The sequence below is a fragment of the Schistocerca gregaria genome, chromosome 3 (assembly GCF_023897955.1).
Source record: "Schistocerca gregaria isolate iqSchGreg1 chromosome 3, iqSchGreg1.2, whole genome shotgun sequence".
NCBI lineage: Eukaryota > Metazoa > Arthropoda > Insecta > Orthoptera > Acrididae > Schistocerca > Schistocerca gregaria.
In genome coordinates, this window is record NC_064922.1 from 462,007,162 (window position 1) to 462,023,916 (window position 16,755).

The 16,755-nt window shown below is 43.3% G+C and overlaps 1 protein-coding gene across 1 annotated transcript in view; it reads right to left on the reverse strand.

Moving 5' to 3' along the window:
• LOC126355424 (cytochrome P450 4d2-like) overlaps positions 1-7,710 on the reverse strand; it is a 78,453-nt gene extending 70,743 nt beyond the window's left edge. The window contains exon 1 of the mRNA XM_050005728.1: positions 7,499-7,710. Within this exon, the coding sequence (XP_049861685.1) occupies positions 7,499-7,710 (212 nt within the window). The remainder of the gene's footprint in view (positions 1-7,498) is intronic.
• Positions 7,711-16,755: the final 9,045 nt, after the last annotated feature.

The following is a 16,755-nucleotide window of genomic DNA, read 5'->3' on the forward strand; positions in this document are numbered from 1 at the left end:
GGGTGTGTGCGTTTGTCCTTAGGATAATTTAGGTTAAGTAGTGTGTAAGCTTAGAGACTGATTACCTTAGCAGTTAAGTCCCATAAGGCTTTTTTTTTAGCTGGCCTTCCCTCAGTGCACTAACTACACAGAGATCACATCTGATGTACTTCCTCTACCGGACAAAAATTTTTTCCCTAAGTAAAAGACATTAGGTGGTCAATTGGATCTCTGGACATGCGACGAAATATTTGTTTTCGTAAGATTAAGTCCGTGATGGATTGTTGAATGTATTTACAAGAACAACACGAGCTCATACGGAGTCATACGAAATACAGGACTTACTTTTCCAATTTTTTAAGAATGTTTTTCACAGCCTGTCGCAAAGCTGGGGTGTCCAGAAATGAGAAGACTCCTGCAGCAGAACGAGTAGAGACAGTAGTGCACAGTTCAAATATATTGGCATACTGCGCACTGAGAAGACAACTGGTCACCACCTGTTGGCGACAGTTATGACTGGATTATGTTCACGTGATAAAAAAAAAAAGACGATGGTAAACACCGAAACCGCCTCAGATAATAATCCTTCGAATGTTCGGTGCAGAAGAAATACATGCCGCCCACAATGGCAGATACGGTGAAGATTATACGGCTGGATGCCAGATTCATGATGCGACACCGCGTGCTGTAGGGATGGTGACGCAGAAGGTAACTTCGTTTTCCTCCCGCCCGTGACTAGAATTGTCATTTACTTTATTCATGTACAAAAAAGGCGGCCTTTATGTTGATTTTTTGGTTTCCAAATTGTTTTTGTTGTCTCGATACTTTTCTTATACCTAGGACAGCGCAATTGTATGAATAAAGATTGTTTTTTTAGCCTGCCTTCCTGTTCCATACAAAAATATTGACATGAAAAATGTATTTATGTAAGTAATTTAAAAAAGTGGGGAAGAAGAAAAATAAAATAAAATAAAAAATTAAGCTGGTGATCCTGCGTTCGAATCCAAAAAAAATAAGTGGTCAGTGCAACAAAATGTCAATCCCAAGGGCCCGGGTTCGATTCCTGGCTGGGTCAGGGATTTCCTCCACTCAGGGACTGGGTGTTGTGTTGTCTTCATCATCATTTCATCCCTACCCAGAGCGCAGGTCGCCCAATGTGGCGTCAAATGTAATAAGACCTGCACCAAGGCGGGAAAAGAAGCATGTCATCATCAGTCAAAAGTGGAATGCTGCACCTCGTTTTCTTCAGCATTGCATCGCAGGACAACCCAGGTGCTGTGTAATAAAAGGTTGGATCCAGAGAGTATGTGGCCATGAAAACATTCTGGAAGTTTTTAAAAACATCCGCAAGCAACCGCACGTCGGTATCCATGTACAGACCTGCTATTCACCGATATTTGGAATGTTGATTTTCCGCCACATATTGACGTTATGCTCATAATCTGCACTAGTCACGGAATCGTTTGTAAGAGTGCAGATAAATTCAGATATGTAAGGTAGCCTGGTTTCGTCGAGTTTCACCTTTCCTAGTCGCTAAACTATTCCTCATCAGGTTATGCAGATTGTGTGATATGCATATTCCTCCAAGGTAGAGTTTCAATGAGTTTCTGGTGTGGCGCCTGCATAAAATGTAGCGTGTCAATGAGAGAATAAAATATGTTTCTCACTACTCTTAGGCAGGACATTGACCTAATTTTTGTACCAACCAAAATTAAGTAGTTGCCGAACTAGAAAGGGTGCATTATGAAAGAATACGGGAATGTGTCGTGGTAACTGATACATTACGCTGCATGTTTTGGGAGATGCATCACAGATATTCCCCGTAAGATGACAGTGATTCCTATGGGGAGTCCCAGCTTTTCTGTCCAACGACAGCCCACAAATATAACAGTTAACTGCATCATTGTATAATTTTTTATCCTCCTCTAATTCAGTCATGGGGAAGTTTGTGCTGTAAAGCCTATTAACATCTCATGAGAGATTTTCAAGCTCAGTGAGCAACCAAACAGCAATATTATCAGCGACGTGAGATTCATAGCGGTTTAGACTTGAATCATACAAACATGCAAGTTGGTACACTTGCATGCAGGTGGTATGTGAGTCTAAGGGGTACCCTTTCCCAGAGGGTGATAGGGGCAAGGAAACATTCAAAGTCTGCTTATACAATAAACGGACATCATTCCTGGTGGTGAGCATTCTTGAATTTCATGAACTTGTTTTCTTCTGCATGCATAACAACATGTACCGGTTCCTTGAATTCACAGTCCTCCAGACGCCTTTGTAAACACTTTTCTTCTGAAAAGCTATTTAGACATCTGAAGAAAATGTGTTTCTTATGTTCACGTTACGACAATCGACTGTAAAGGGGCAGGACATGTCTTTAATTCATATTAAATGCTGTTTATCACCTTCCAGGAAGAGAAGTGTGTTTACATGAAGATTACTCTCACCTGCATTTTTCGAAAAATGGAGTAGTTCAATTACAGTGTGCTTGTCCTGCTCATCTGGCTTGTTTTTCTGCTTCAGACCATAAACGTGACCCAATATTCCAAGATTTTGTCCTGAAGCTTTACGAGGAACTCTATACTACCAAACTTATAACCTCCATTAAGATCTATTCGGTATCGAGATGTGCGCTCTGGATTCTGTATCATTTTTCATTCACATATCAGAATTGACCATGAAAAACAAGCTTTATCTTGTCCCTTTTGGATGTTAGAAAACACCTTCTTATCAGCTACATCCTTAGGGAGTTTGATATAACTGGACCCTCGATTTAAAAATCCATAGACATGAATATGGATGCTTTAACTGGCTCTCTAACTTCCATCTCGGAAAACGCAATGAGATTGACGATACCAGTCGGCAATTGATGTACTCTGATATATAACGCATAGTCTAAAGTGCTGGTTAGATAACTGTAAGTTCTTCCACGCTCAAGTGTAACACCTATGGCACATCCTTGTAGTGGAACTTTAAAGCGGCGCAAAAGGATGTGGAAGTCCATCTCGGAAAACGCAATGAGATTGACGATACCAGTCGGCAATTGATGTACTCTGATATATAACGCATAGTCTAAAGTGCTGGTTAGATAACTGTAAGTTCATCCACGCTCAAGTGTAACACCTATGGCACATCCTTGTAGTGGAACTTTAAAGCGGCGCAAAAGGATGTGGAAGTTCATATTTACTTACGTCCACGTTACGGAGATGGAAGTCTTAGAAAAAGTAAATTATTACTTCTAGTTCATATTAGAAGCGTCCGAGATTGCTACATCATGAAATACTGTAATTTACGCATAAAAAGCAGACGATTCGTTGGGGTAAACGTCTGTCAGGTAGCATTTCATGCCTTAAAAGCAGCTCTTAAAAGGCTCCCTGTCTGCACTTTTTTATCCCACCAAACATATCATCTTTGACGCCGATATCTCACAAAATGGCACATGGCTTTTCTTTCCCACAAAAATCCTAATGGGTCTGAACAACATATTGATTGACACCAAATCAATTTGTCTATAACGAAACTATCAACGAATCACCACTTTATTTTTTGGATTAAAAATTTACAATTAACCACCGATCGCACATCCCTTGTTGCTCCTCTTGGGTCCGGATAAAAAAAAAACTCTATAATATTCGTTACCCTCAACATCTCAACGTGAAAAAATCCCATCTCTCCATAGGTTCAGAGCCCAAATTTCATTCTTGGAAATCCGCCTGTCTTCGTATCAACGGCACCTCCAAAGAAACTGTTTAGGGATTCACGATCAATGTAGAGATCTTCGCCAAAGCAATCAGTGATGATTGTACACTACTGGCCATTAAAATTGCTACACCACAAAGATGACGTGCCACAGACGCGAAATTTAACCGACAGAAAGAAGGTGCTGTGATACATAAATGATTAACTTTTCAGAGCATTCACGCAAGGTTGGGGCCGGTGGCGACACCTACAACGTGCTTACATGAGGAAAATTTCCAGCCGATTTCTCACACACAAACAGCAGTTGACCGGCGTTGCCTGGTGAAACACTGTTGTGGTGCCTCGTCTAAGGAGGAGAAATCCTTACTCTCACGTTTACGACTTTGATAAAGGTCGGATTGTAGTCTATCACGATTGCTGTTTATCGTATCGCGACATTGCTGCACGCTTTGGTCGAGATCCAATGACTGTTAGCAGGATATGGAATCGGTGGGTCCAGGAGGGTAACACGGAATGCCGTGCTGGATCCCAACGGCCTCGTATCACTAGTAGTGGAGATGACAGGCATCTTAACCGCATAGCTGTAACGGATCGTGCAGCAACGTCTCGATACCTGAGTCAACAGGTGGGGACGTTTGCAAGCCAACATCCATCTGCAGGAACAGTTCGACGACGGTTGCACCAGCACGGCTAATCAGCTCGGAGACCACGGCTGCGGTTGTCCTTGATGCTGCATCACAGACAGGAGCGACTACGATGGTGTACTCAACGACTAACCTGGGTCAACGAATGGCAAAAAGTCATTTTTTCTGATGAATCCAGGTTCTGTTTACAGCATCGCGATGGCCGCATCCGTGTTTGGCGACATCGCGGTGAACGCACATTGGAAGCGTGTATTCGTCATCGCCATACTGGCATTTCACCAGGGCGATGGTATGGGGTGCCATTGGTTACCCGTCTCGGTCACCTCTTGTTCGCATGGACGGCACTTGAACAGTGGACGTTATATTTCAGATGTGTTATGACCCGTGGTTCTATCCTTCATTCGATCCCTGCGAAACGCTACATTGCAGCAGGATAATACACTACCGCATGTTGCAGGTCCTATACGAGCCTTTCTGGATACAACTGCTGCACTGGCCAGCACATTCTCTTCTAGACCTCTCACCAATAGAAAACGTCTGGTCAATGGTGGCCGAGCAACTGGCTCGCCACAATACGCCAGTCACTACACTTGATGAAGTGTGGTATCGTGTTGAAGCTGCATGGGCAGCTGTACCTGTACACGCCATCCAAGCTCTGTTTGATTAAACGCCCAGGCGTATCAAGGCCGTTATTATGGCCAGGGGTGGTTGTTCTGGGTACTGATTTCTCAGGATCTATGCACCCAAATTACGTGGAAATGTTATCACATGTCAGTTCTATTATAATATATTTTCCAATGAATAACCGTTTATCATGTGCATTTCTTCTTGGTGTAGCAATTTTATTTGCCAGTAGTGTATATTTCGCCAAGTACGACATTTTATTACTAACGATTGGTCAGCAAACCATCTGCAGAACTGCACACTCAGTTTGAAGTCATTGATGTAGTCATCGTCTGCGTCCTGGAAAATAAACTTTGCAGGTTTGTCGCACTACGAATACAGTTTCACCTAAGAGAAGAAATTGCAGCCTCCGTCCTCAATTATTTGCTGAGTACATTCCAGTCTCTGTCTTCCTCTACGGCTGTTACCCTCTACAGCTCCAGAAGTTTGAGCGTGATAGAAAGCAAATGCTAAGACTCACTCTAGATATAAAGGGGGTCAGTGAAGTTAAATGGAAAGGAGACAAGGATTTTTGGTCATATAAGGTATAGGGTAATGTCAACAGCAGCAGAAAATACTACAATTGGAGGACAATTCATTGCCAATAGGAAAGTAGGGCACGCAGTGAGTTACTGTGAACATTTCAGTGAAATGGTTGTTCTTAAGACGAACGACAGCAAACCAATACCGACAAAAATAGTTCAGGTATACATGCCGACGACGCAAGTAGAAGACGAAGAGAGGGAGAGGCAGTATATAGGATACTGTATGGGTGAATTCAGTACGTAAAGAGAGATGAAAATCTAATAATAATTGGAATGCGTTTGTAGAGGAAGGTGTAGACGAGAGGGTTGGGAGAAAACATGGGACTGACAGTAGAAACGAGAGGGAATAAGACTAACTGACCTCTGCAACAAATATCTTCTATTAACAGCGAATAATCTATTCAAGAATCACAAGACAAGGAGAAGATATATTTGAGATAGGACCTCAGATGCTGGAAGATTCAATTAGAAAGCATCATGGTCAGGTAGAGATTCTTAAATCAGATATTGGATTTTAAGGTGTACCCAGGAGAAGGTATAAACTCAGATCACAATTTAGTGATGATGAAGAGTAGGCTGAATTTTAAGAGACTACACAGGAAGAAAGAGTACGCAAAGAAGTGAGATACGAAAATACTGGGGAATGACAAGAGATGCTTGGCGTTCTCTGAGGTTTTAGATACTGCGACAGTGAATACCTCAGCGGTCAGTTCAGCTGAAGAACAAAGGACATTTCTTGAAAGGGTAATCACAGAAATTGGAAAGAAAAATTTAGGTGCAAGAAAGGTAACTGCGAAGAAATCAAGCGTAACAGAAGAAATACTTCGGGCGAACGCCGAAAGAAGGAAGTGAAAAAAAATTTCCAAATACCTTCAGGAATACAGAAATACAAGTCAGGAGTGAAATAAATAGGAAATCCAGGACGCTAAGGTGAAATGGCTACATGAAGGGTGTGAAGAAATCGGAAAAGAAATGGTTTTCGGAATGACTGACTGAGTCTGTAGAAAAGTCAAATGAACCTTAAACCGAAATTAAAAGCAAAGGTAGAAAGAGGACGCTGAAAACGGGGAGAGCTTATCTGATGATGTGACAGAAGAAGAAACAGAATTAGATAGGGATGAGGGGGTCAAGTACTAGAGTCAGAATTTAACAGATATCTGGAAGACTTGAAATTAAGTAAGGCAGAAGAGATAGATAACAAATTATCGAAATATCTCAAATCGTTGTGTGAAGTGGCAGCCAAACGGGTATTCAAGTTTGTGTATAGAAGGTATGAGACTGGTGGCGAACCGTCCGACTTTGGGAAAAAATTCGTCCACAGAATTCTGAAGTTAACCAGGGCAGATAAGTTCGAAAACTATCGCACAACCAACTTAACATCTGATGCATACATTCCCCTGACAAGGATATTATATAGAAGAATAGAAAGGAAACCTAAGGATCTGTTAGTTGACTATCATTTCGGCTTTACGATAGGTAAAGGCAATAGATAAGCGGTACTGAGGTTGGGCTTGTTCACAGAAGCAAGACTGAAGAAAAATCAGTACACTTTGATAGGGTTTTGACGACCTAGAAAAACCGAAACCGGTAGTATGAGAACGTAACATTTGGTGATCATGAACGGAAATAAAAATATTGATTCTACACTTTCTGGATCATTGTCCGATTTGCTATCATGTCGCATCGTGTGAGAGCTAAAGCGTTCGAAAATGTGGAAAGGTGCAAAGTGTTCGAAATTCTGAACAGAACAGGAATAAGCTATAGGGAGAAAGGGGTATTACACAATGTGTGCAAGAGCCAAGAGGGAACAATAAGACTGTTAGACCAAGAAAACAGTGTTTTGATTAAAGAGAATGTAAGACACTAAGAAGTAGCAGCAGAAAAAGTACTGTCCTTACTACGTTGCACCAAGAAATAAACGACCAGCCTATAGATATGTAGGACGAAATACCTCTCTCGACTTACCTGTAGACATTTCCGTACAGTCTTTGCAGCTTGTTGCAGTGTTCGTAGACAACAGGCAGTTTCCGAAAGAACAGCAGGTTGCCCAGTATGGGGAGAGTGGGTGGTCCGGGCACACCAGTACGCAGCCGGCTGGCCCACAGTTTTCCTGCCGCTGCGAACAGCACGGCAGTCGCTCCGGCCACGATGACGCACAGAGTGGCCACGGCACTCATCTTCGAGCGCTAACAAAAAGAACTGGACGAACAGAACGAAGAAGTAAAGAGAGTGGCCTTCAGGTCGCACGAGGTATGTCAAGTGGTCGCACGAGGTATGTCAAGTTTCCCCTTCCTTCAAGGTATCCATTACGACTAAGGTACTGATCGCATCACGCAAAACGTATCGCAAGGTGCCCAGGGAGTGTCACACGGTTCGCGGGGAGAGAAATTTAGTATAATTGGATTTGCCTTTAAAAAAAAAAGTTTCACATTGACGCAGTAAAGCTACATCCGTAGCACGGGGTCTTAATTAAATAGAATGCCAATATTTTTTTAACTTTAGTCGCTGTTTGTCCGGTTACGCAGTCTCGTAACCGGTTGGCCCTGAATAATACTAGTACGCAATCTGACTGCATAGAATTACAACAAAGCATGAAAGGAAATTTTTTGAACAAAATTAATTAATTAAGTCCGCAGCAACTATAAAACTACGAAACAACAAAGTACAAATGTAACTGTTCTGTGTGTGGAAGTATGATTCAACGTAAACATCTGGCACGGTTCTTCCACGATAAGACAAGATATTTTAAACACAATTTACACTGAAGTAATTAAAAAATCTAGAAATACCATAATTGCATATAGAAACCAGAATTACAGTCTAGCACAACAACACGAGCCAGATGCTTTGTTGACTGAACCTGTGAGCAAGAGGTATTGTTATATAGAACATTAAAAATAAAAAAAAATTCTTTACCTTCATATATATTGACAAAAAATACACTTTGATCATTACAACATCCCCAATCGAATAACATATGGTGTCTTGCCCAACAGAACAATTAGTACTCTATCGACGTCTCAACAAGCACAGAACACGCCTACCTCAGAACTACCACTGCACTCACCTACTACTCAGAAGTAACTGCCAGTGGAGGCGGCTAAACAATACTCTTTGGCGAAATCTCTGGCGCTGTGACTCAGTGTAGCCACCTTTCATATGCCCCTCCTCCATGGGCTAGAATTTGATGGTATTTTTGCCAGAATTGGTGGTGAAAATACCACCAAATTCGTCCAGAAAAAATACAGACAAAAATAAAACATAGTATTAATAAGTAACTGTCACATAACTAAATAAATTTTGGCTTTGCACTGAACCTTCAATAACCTAATATATAAAATACAGTAAGGAATACAAATGCTTGCACACATTTGATTTTACATAATAGTTTACACAAGTATCATGTGGTTAAACAATTCAATCAATAGCGTCAGCAATGACGAACAGGTGCAGGTAAGAGTCTCACAACATTTCATAAACAGTAAACACACAAAAAATCAGTTTATACAAATATTCACATAAAATCCTTTCAATAGTTAAATATACAAGTTGCACTCCTCAGAGTACTTGCAGTTCCAGCAGTAGCACCCAGCAGTGGTCAACAGGTGCAAATAGCAACAAGTGACATCATCTCAGTAGAAGCAGTTCCGTCAGTGGCGCCCAGCAATGTTGAGCAGGTGCAGACAGCAACAATTAACATTATCTCAGTAGAAGCAGTTCCATTAGTGGCCCCCAGCAATGTTGAGCAGGTGCAGACACCAGCAACTGACATCATCTCAGTAGAAGCAGTTCCAAGAGTGGCACCCAGTAATGTTGAACAAGTGCAGGTAACAGTCCGTAATACAAACTATCACTAATTAGACAGTTCATCAGAGTTCATTAGCAGTAATTAAACATTTCCAAGTGGCACCCATCAATGTTGAACAAAGGCAGGTAAGAGTCCATAATATTCACTATCACTAATCAGACAGTTCATCAGAGTTCATCAGCACAAATTAAACATTTCCACGTGGCACCCACCAATGTTAATACGTGTAAGCACGAACAATAGTTTGAATGCACATACAATTGCTTTTACAAAATAATTATCAATGCTCTTACACTAAACATACAAATTATAGCAAACACACAAATGATATCAGATAATTGTCATATTAACTACTACAAATACACAAATATCAGTAAACCTATAATTTGATGGGTGTCAGTGCAAGCCACAACAAAAAAGTAAAATAATATTAGGAGGTAGGTCGGTACCAATTACTTGGGATTGGGAAATGAAAACACACTCATTCACCTTTCATCCACATTTCAGTGAATTGTCTGATTAGTGATAGTGAGTGTTAAGGACTGTTACCTGCACTTGTTCAACAATGATGGGTGCCACTTGAAAAAGTTTTCTGGTGATGAACTCTAATGAATTGTCTAATTAGTGATAGTGAGTATTATGGACTGTTACCTGCACCTGTTCAACATTACTGGGTGCCACTGTTGGAACTGCTACTTCTGATGATGTCACTTATTGCTGTCCGCACCTGCTCAACATTGCTGGGTGACACTGATGGACTGCTTCTACTGAGATGACGTCACTTGTTGGTGTCTGCACCTGTTCAACATTGCTGGGTGCAACTGATGGACTGCTTCTACTGAAATGATGTCACTTGTTGGTGTCTGAACCTGTTCAACATTTCTGGGTGCTACTGACGGAACTGCTTCTACTGAAATGATGTCACTTGTTTATGTCTGCACCTGCTCAACATTGCTGGGTGCCACTAATGGAACTGCTACTTCTGATGATGTCTCTTATTGCTGTCCGCACCTGCTCAACATTGCTGGGTGCCACTGATGGAACTGCTTCTACTGAAATGATGTCACTTGTTGGTGTCTGCACCTGTTCAACATTACTGGGTGCCACTGTTGGAACTGCTACTTCTGATGATGTCACTTATTGCTGTCCGCACCTGCTCAACATTGCTGGGTGCCACTAATGGAACTGCTTCTACTGAAATGAAATCACGTGTGCCGTCTGCACCCGTTCAGCATTGCTGGGTGCCACTGATGGAACTACTTCTACTGGAATGATGTCACTTGGTGTCGCACCTGTTCACCATTGCTGGGTGCAACTGATGGTCTGCTTCTACTGGAATGATGTCACTTGTTGGTGTCTGCACCTGCTCAACATTGCTGGGTGCCACTGATGGAACTGCTTCTACTGAAGTGATGTCACTTGTTGTTGTCTGCACCTGTTCAACATTGCTGGGTGCCACTAATGGAACTGCTTCTACTGAAATGAAATCACGTGTGCCGTCTGCACCTGTTAAGAATTGCTGGGTGCCACTGATGGAATTACTTCTACTGGAATGATGTCACTTGGTGTCTGCACCTGTTCACCATTGCTGGGTGCTACTGATGGACAGATTCTACTGGAATGATGTCACTTGTTTGAGTCTGCACCTGCTCAACATTGCTGGGTGCCACTGATGGAACTGTTTCTACTGAAGTGATGTCCCTTGTTGGTGTCTGCACCTGTTCAACATTGCTGGGTGCCACTAATGGAACTGCTTCTACTGATATGATATCACGTGTGCCGTCTGCACCTGTTCAGAATTGCTGGGTGCCACTGATGCAACTGCTTCTAATGAAATTATATCACATGTTCTGTCTGCACCTGCTCAGAATTGCGGGGTGCCACTGATGGAACTACTTCTACTGAAATGATAACACTTGGTGTCTGCACCTGTCACCATTGTTGGGTGCCACTGATGGGCTGCTTCTGCTGGAATGATGGAACTTGTTGGTGTCTGCACCTGTTAAACATTTCTGAATGCCACTGATTGAACTGCTTCTACTGAAATGATGTCACTTGTTGGTGTCTGCACCTGTTCAACATTGCTGGGTGCCACTGATGGAACTGCTTCTACTGAAATGATGTCACTTGTTGGTGCCTTCACCTGTTCAACATTGCTGGGTGCAACTGATGGCTGCTTCTACTGAAATGATGTCGCCTGTTGGTGTCTGCACCTGTTCAACATTGCTGGGTGCAACTGATGGACTGCTTCTACTGGAATGATGTCACTTGTTGGTGTCTGCACCTGTTCAACATTGCTGGGTGCCACTAATGGAACTGCTTCTACTGAAATGTAATCACGTGTGCTGTCTGCACCCGTTCAGCATTGCTGGGTGCCACTGATGGAATTAGGTCTACTGGAATGATGTCACTTGGTGTCTGCACTTGTTCACCATTGCTGGGTGCCACTGATAAACTGCTTCTACTGGAGTGATGTCACTTGTTGGTGTCTGCACCTGCTCAACATTGCTGGGTGCCACTGATGGAACTGCTTCTACTGAAATGATGTCACTTGTTGGTGTCTGCACCTGTTCAACATTGCTGAGTGCAACTGATGGACTGCTTCTACTGGAATGATGTCACTTGTTGGTGTCTGCACCTGCTCAACATTGCTGGGTGCCACTGATGGAACTGCTTCTACTGAAGTGATGTCACTTGTTGGTGTCTGCACCTGTTCAACATTGCTGGGTGCCACTAATTCAACTGCTTCTACTGAAATGATATCACATGTGCTGTCTGCACCTGTTCTGAATTGCTGGGTGCCACTGATGGAATTACTTCTACTGAAATGACTTCACTTGGTGTCTGCACCTGTTCACCAATGCTGGGTGCCACTGATGGACTGCTTCTGCGTGAATGATGTAACTTGTTGGTGTCTCCACTTGCTCAAAATTTCTGGGCGCCACTGATGGAACTGCTTCTACTGAAATCATGTCACTTGTTGGTGTCTGCACCTGTTCAACATTGCTGGGTGCCACTGATGGAAATGCTTCTACTGAAATGATGTCACTCTTTGGTGTCTGCACCTGTTCAACATTGCTGGGTGCTACTGATGGCTGCTTCTACTGAAATGATGTCGCTTGTTGTTTTCTGCACTTGTTCAACATTCCTGGGTGCAGTTGATGGACTGCATCTCCTGAAATGATGTCACTTGTTGGTGTCTGCACCTGCTCAACATTGCTGTGTGCCACTGATGGAACTTCTTCTACTGAAATGATGTCACTTGTTTATGTCTGCACCTGCTCAACATTGCTGGGTGCCAGTAATGGAACTGCTTCTACTGAAATGTAATCACGTGTGCTGTCTGCACCTGTTCAGCATTGCTGGGTGCCACTGATTTAATTAGTTCTACTGGAATGATGTCACTTGGTGTCTGCACCTGTTCAACATTGCTGGGTGCCACTGATAAACTGCTTCTACTGGAATGATGTCACTTGTTGGTGTCTGCAGCTGCTCAACATTGCTGGGTGCCACTGATGGAACTGCTTCTACTGAAGTGATGACACTTGTTGGTGTCTGCACCTGTTCAACATTGCTGGGTGCCACTAATGGAACTGCTTCTACTGAAATGAAATCACGTGTGCCGTCTGCACTTGTTCAGAATTGCTGGCTGCCACTGATCGAATTACTTCTAATGAAATGATGACACTTGGTATCTGCACCTGTTCACCATTGCTGGGTGTCACTAATGGACTGCTTCTGCTGGAATGATGTCACTTGTTGGTGTCTGCACCTGCTCAACATTGCTGGGTGCCACTGATGGAACTGCTTCTACTGAAATGATGTCACTTGTTGGTGTCTGCACCTGTTCAACATTGCTTCGTGCCACTAATTGAATAATTGAACTGCTTCTACTGAAATGATATCACATGTGCTGTCTGCACCAGTTCAGAATTGCTGGGTGCCACTGTTGGAATTACTTCTACTGAAATGACTTTACTTGGTGTCTGCACCTGGTCACCATTGCTGGGTGCCACTGATGGACTGCTTCTGCTGGAATGATGTAACTTGTTGGTGTCTCCACTTGTTCAACATTTCTGAGTGCCACTGATGGAACTGCTTCTACTGAAGTTATGTCACTTGTTGGCGTCTGCACCTGTTCAACATTGCTGGGTGCAACTGATGGAAATGCTTCTACTGAAATGATGTGATTTGTTGGTGTCTGCACCTGTTCAACATTGCTGGGTGCAACTGGTGGCTGCTTCTACTGAAATTACGTCGCTTGTTGGTGTCTGCACCTGTTCAACATTGCTGGGTGCAACTGATGGGCTGCTTCTCCTGAAATGATGTCACTTGTTGGTGTCTGCACCTGCTCAACATTGCTGGGTGCCACTGATGGAACTTCTTCTACTGAAATGATGTCACTTGTTTATGTATGCACCTGCTCAACATTACTGGGTGCCACTAATGGAACTGCTTCTACTGAAATGTAATCACGTGTGCTGTCTGCACCTGTTGAGCATTGCTGTGTGCCACTGATTTAATTACTTCTATTTGAATGATGTCACTTTGTGTCTGCACCTGTTCACCATTGATGGGTGCCTTTGATGGACTGCTTCTACTGGAATGATGTCACATGTTGTTGTCTGCACCTGCTCAACAATGCTGGGTTCTACTGATGGAACTGCTTCTACTGAAGTGATGTCACTTGTTGGTGTCTGCACATGTTCAACATTGCTGGGTGCCACTAATGGAATTGCTTCTACTGAAATGATATCACGTGTGCTGTCTGCACCTGTTCAGAATTGCTGGGTGCCACTGATGAAATTACTTCTACTGGAATGATGTCACTTGGTGTCTGCACCTGTTCACCATTGCTGGGAGCCACTGATGGACTGCTTCTGCTGGAATGATGTCACTTGTTGGTGTCTGCACCTGTTCAACATTTCTGGGTGCCACTGATGGAACTGCTTCTACTGAAATGATGTCACTTGTTGGTGTCTGCACCTGTTCAACATTGCTGGGTGCTACTGATGGAACTGCTTGTACTGAAATGATGTCACTTGTTGGTGTCTGAAAATGTTCAACATTGCTGGGTGCAACTGATGGCTGCTGCTACTGAAATGATGTTGCTTGTTGGTGTCTGCACGTGTTCAACATTGCTGGGTGCAACTGATGGGCTGCTTCTACTGGAATGATGTCACTTGTTGGTGTTTGCACCTGCTCAACATTGCTGGGTGCCACTGATGGAACTGCTTCTACTGAAGTGATGTCACTTGTTGGTGTCTGCACCTGTTCAACATTGCTTTGTGCCACTAATTGGACTGCTTCTACTGTTATGATATCACATGTGCTGTCTGCACTAGTTCAGAATTGCTGGGTGCCACTGATGGAATTACTTCTACTGAAATGACTTCACTTGGTGTCTGCACCTGTTCACCATTGCTGGGTGCCACTGATAGACTGCTTCTGCTAGAATGATGTAACTTGTTGGTGTCTCCACTTGTTCAAAATTTCTGAGTGCCACTGATGGAACTGCTTCTACTGAAGTGATGTCACTTGTTTGCGTCTTCACCTGTTCAACATTGCTGGGCGCAACTGATGGAAATGCTTCTACTGAAATGATGTCACTTGTTGGTGTCTGCACCTGTTCAACATTGCTGGGTGCAACTGGTGGCTGCTTCTACCGAAATGACGTCGCTTGTTGGTGTCTGCACCTGTTCAACATTGCTGGGTGCAACTGATGGGCTGCTTCTCCTGAAATGATGTCACTTGTTGGTGTCTGCACCTGCTCATCATTGCTGGGTGCCACTGATGGAACTTCTTCTACTGAAATGATGTCACTTGTTTATGTATGCACCTGCTCAACATTGCTGGGTGCCACTAATAGAATTGCTTCTACTGAAATGTAATCACGTGTGCTGTCTGCACCTGTTCAGCATTGTTGGGTGCCACTGATTTAATTACTTCTACTGGAATGATGTCACTTTGTGTCTGCACCTGTTCACCATTGCTGGGAGCCTTTGATGGACTGCTTCTACTGGAATGATGTCACATGTTGATGTCTGCACCTGCTCAACAATGCTGGGTGCCACTGATGGAACTGCTCCTACTGAAGTGATGTCACTTGTTGGTGTTTGCACCTGTTCAACATTGCTGGGTGCAACTAATGGAACTGCTTCTACTGAAATGATATCACGTGTGCTGTCTTCACCTGTTCAGAATTGCTGGGTGCCACTTATGAAATTACTTCTACTGGAATGATGTCACTTGGTGTCTGCACCTGTTCACCATTGCTGGGTGCCACTGATGGACTACTTCTGCTGAAATGATGTAACTTGTTGGTGTCTGCACTTGTTCAACATTTCTGAGTGCCACAGGTGGAACTGCTTTATTGAAATGATGTCACTTGTTGGTGTCTGCACCTGTTCAACATTGCTGGGTGCCACTTATGGAACTGCTTCTACTGAAATCATGTCACTTGTTGGTGTCTGCACCTGTTCAACATTGCTGGGTGCCACTGATGGAAATGCTTCTACTGAAATGATGTCACTCTTTGGTGTCTGCACCTGTTCAACATTGCTGGGTGCTACTGATGGCTGCTTCTACTGAAATGATGTCGCTTGTTGTTTTCTGCACTTGTTCAACATTCCTGGGTGCAGTTGATGGACTGCATCTCCTGAAATGATGTCACTTGTTGGTGTCTGCACCTGCTCAACATTGCTGTGTGCCACTGATGGAACTTCTTCTACTGAAATGATGTCACTTGTTTATGTCTGCACCTGCTCAACATTGCTGGGTGCCAGTAATGGAACTGCTTCTACTGAAATGTAATCACGTGTGCTGTCTGCACCTGTTCAGCATTGCTGGGTGCCACTGATTTAATTAGTTCTACTGGAATGATGTCACTTGGTGTCTGCACCTGTTCAACATTGCTGGGTGCCACTGATAAACTGCTTCTACTGGAATGATGTCACTTGTTGGTGTCTGCAGCTGCTCAACATTGCTGGGTGCCACTGATGGAACTGCTTCTACTGAAGTGATGACACTTGTTGGTGTCTGCACCTGTTCAACATTGCTGGGTGCCACTAATGGAACTGCTTCTACTGAAATGAAATCACGTGTGCCGTCTGCACTTGTTCAGAATTGCTGGCTGCCACTGATCGAATTACTTCTAATGAAATGATGACACTTGGTATCTGCACCTGTTCACCATTGCTGGGTGTCACTAATGGACTGCTTCTGCTGGAATGATGTCACTTGTTGGTGTCTGCACCTGCTCAACATTGCTGGGTGCCACTGATGGAACTGCTTCTACTGAAATGATGTCACTTGTTGGTGTCTGCACCTGTTCAACATTGCTTCGTGCCACTAATTGAATAATTGAACTGCTTCTACTGAAATGATATCACATGTGCTGTCTGCACCAGTTCAG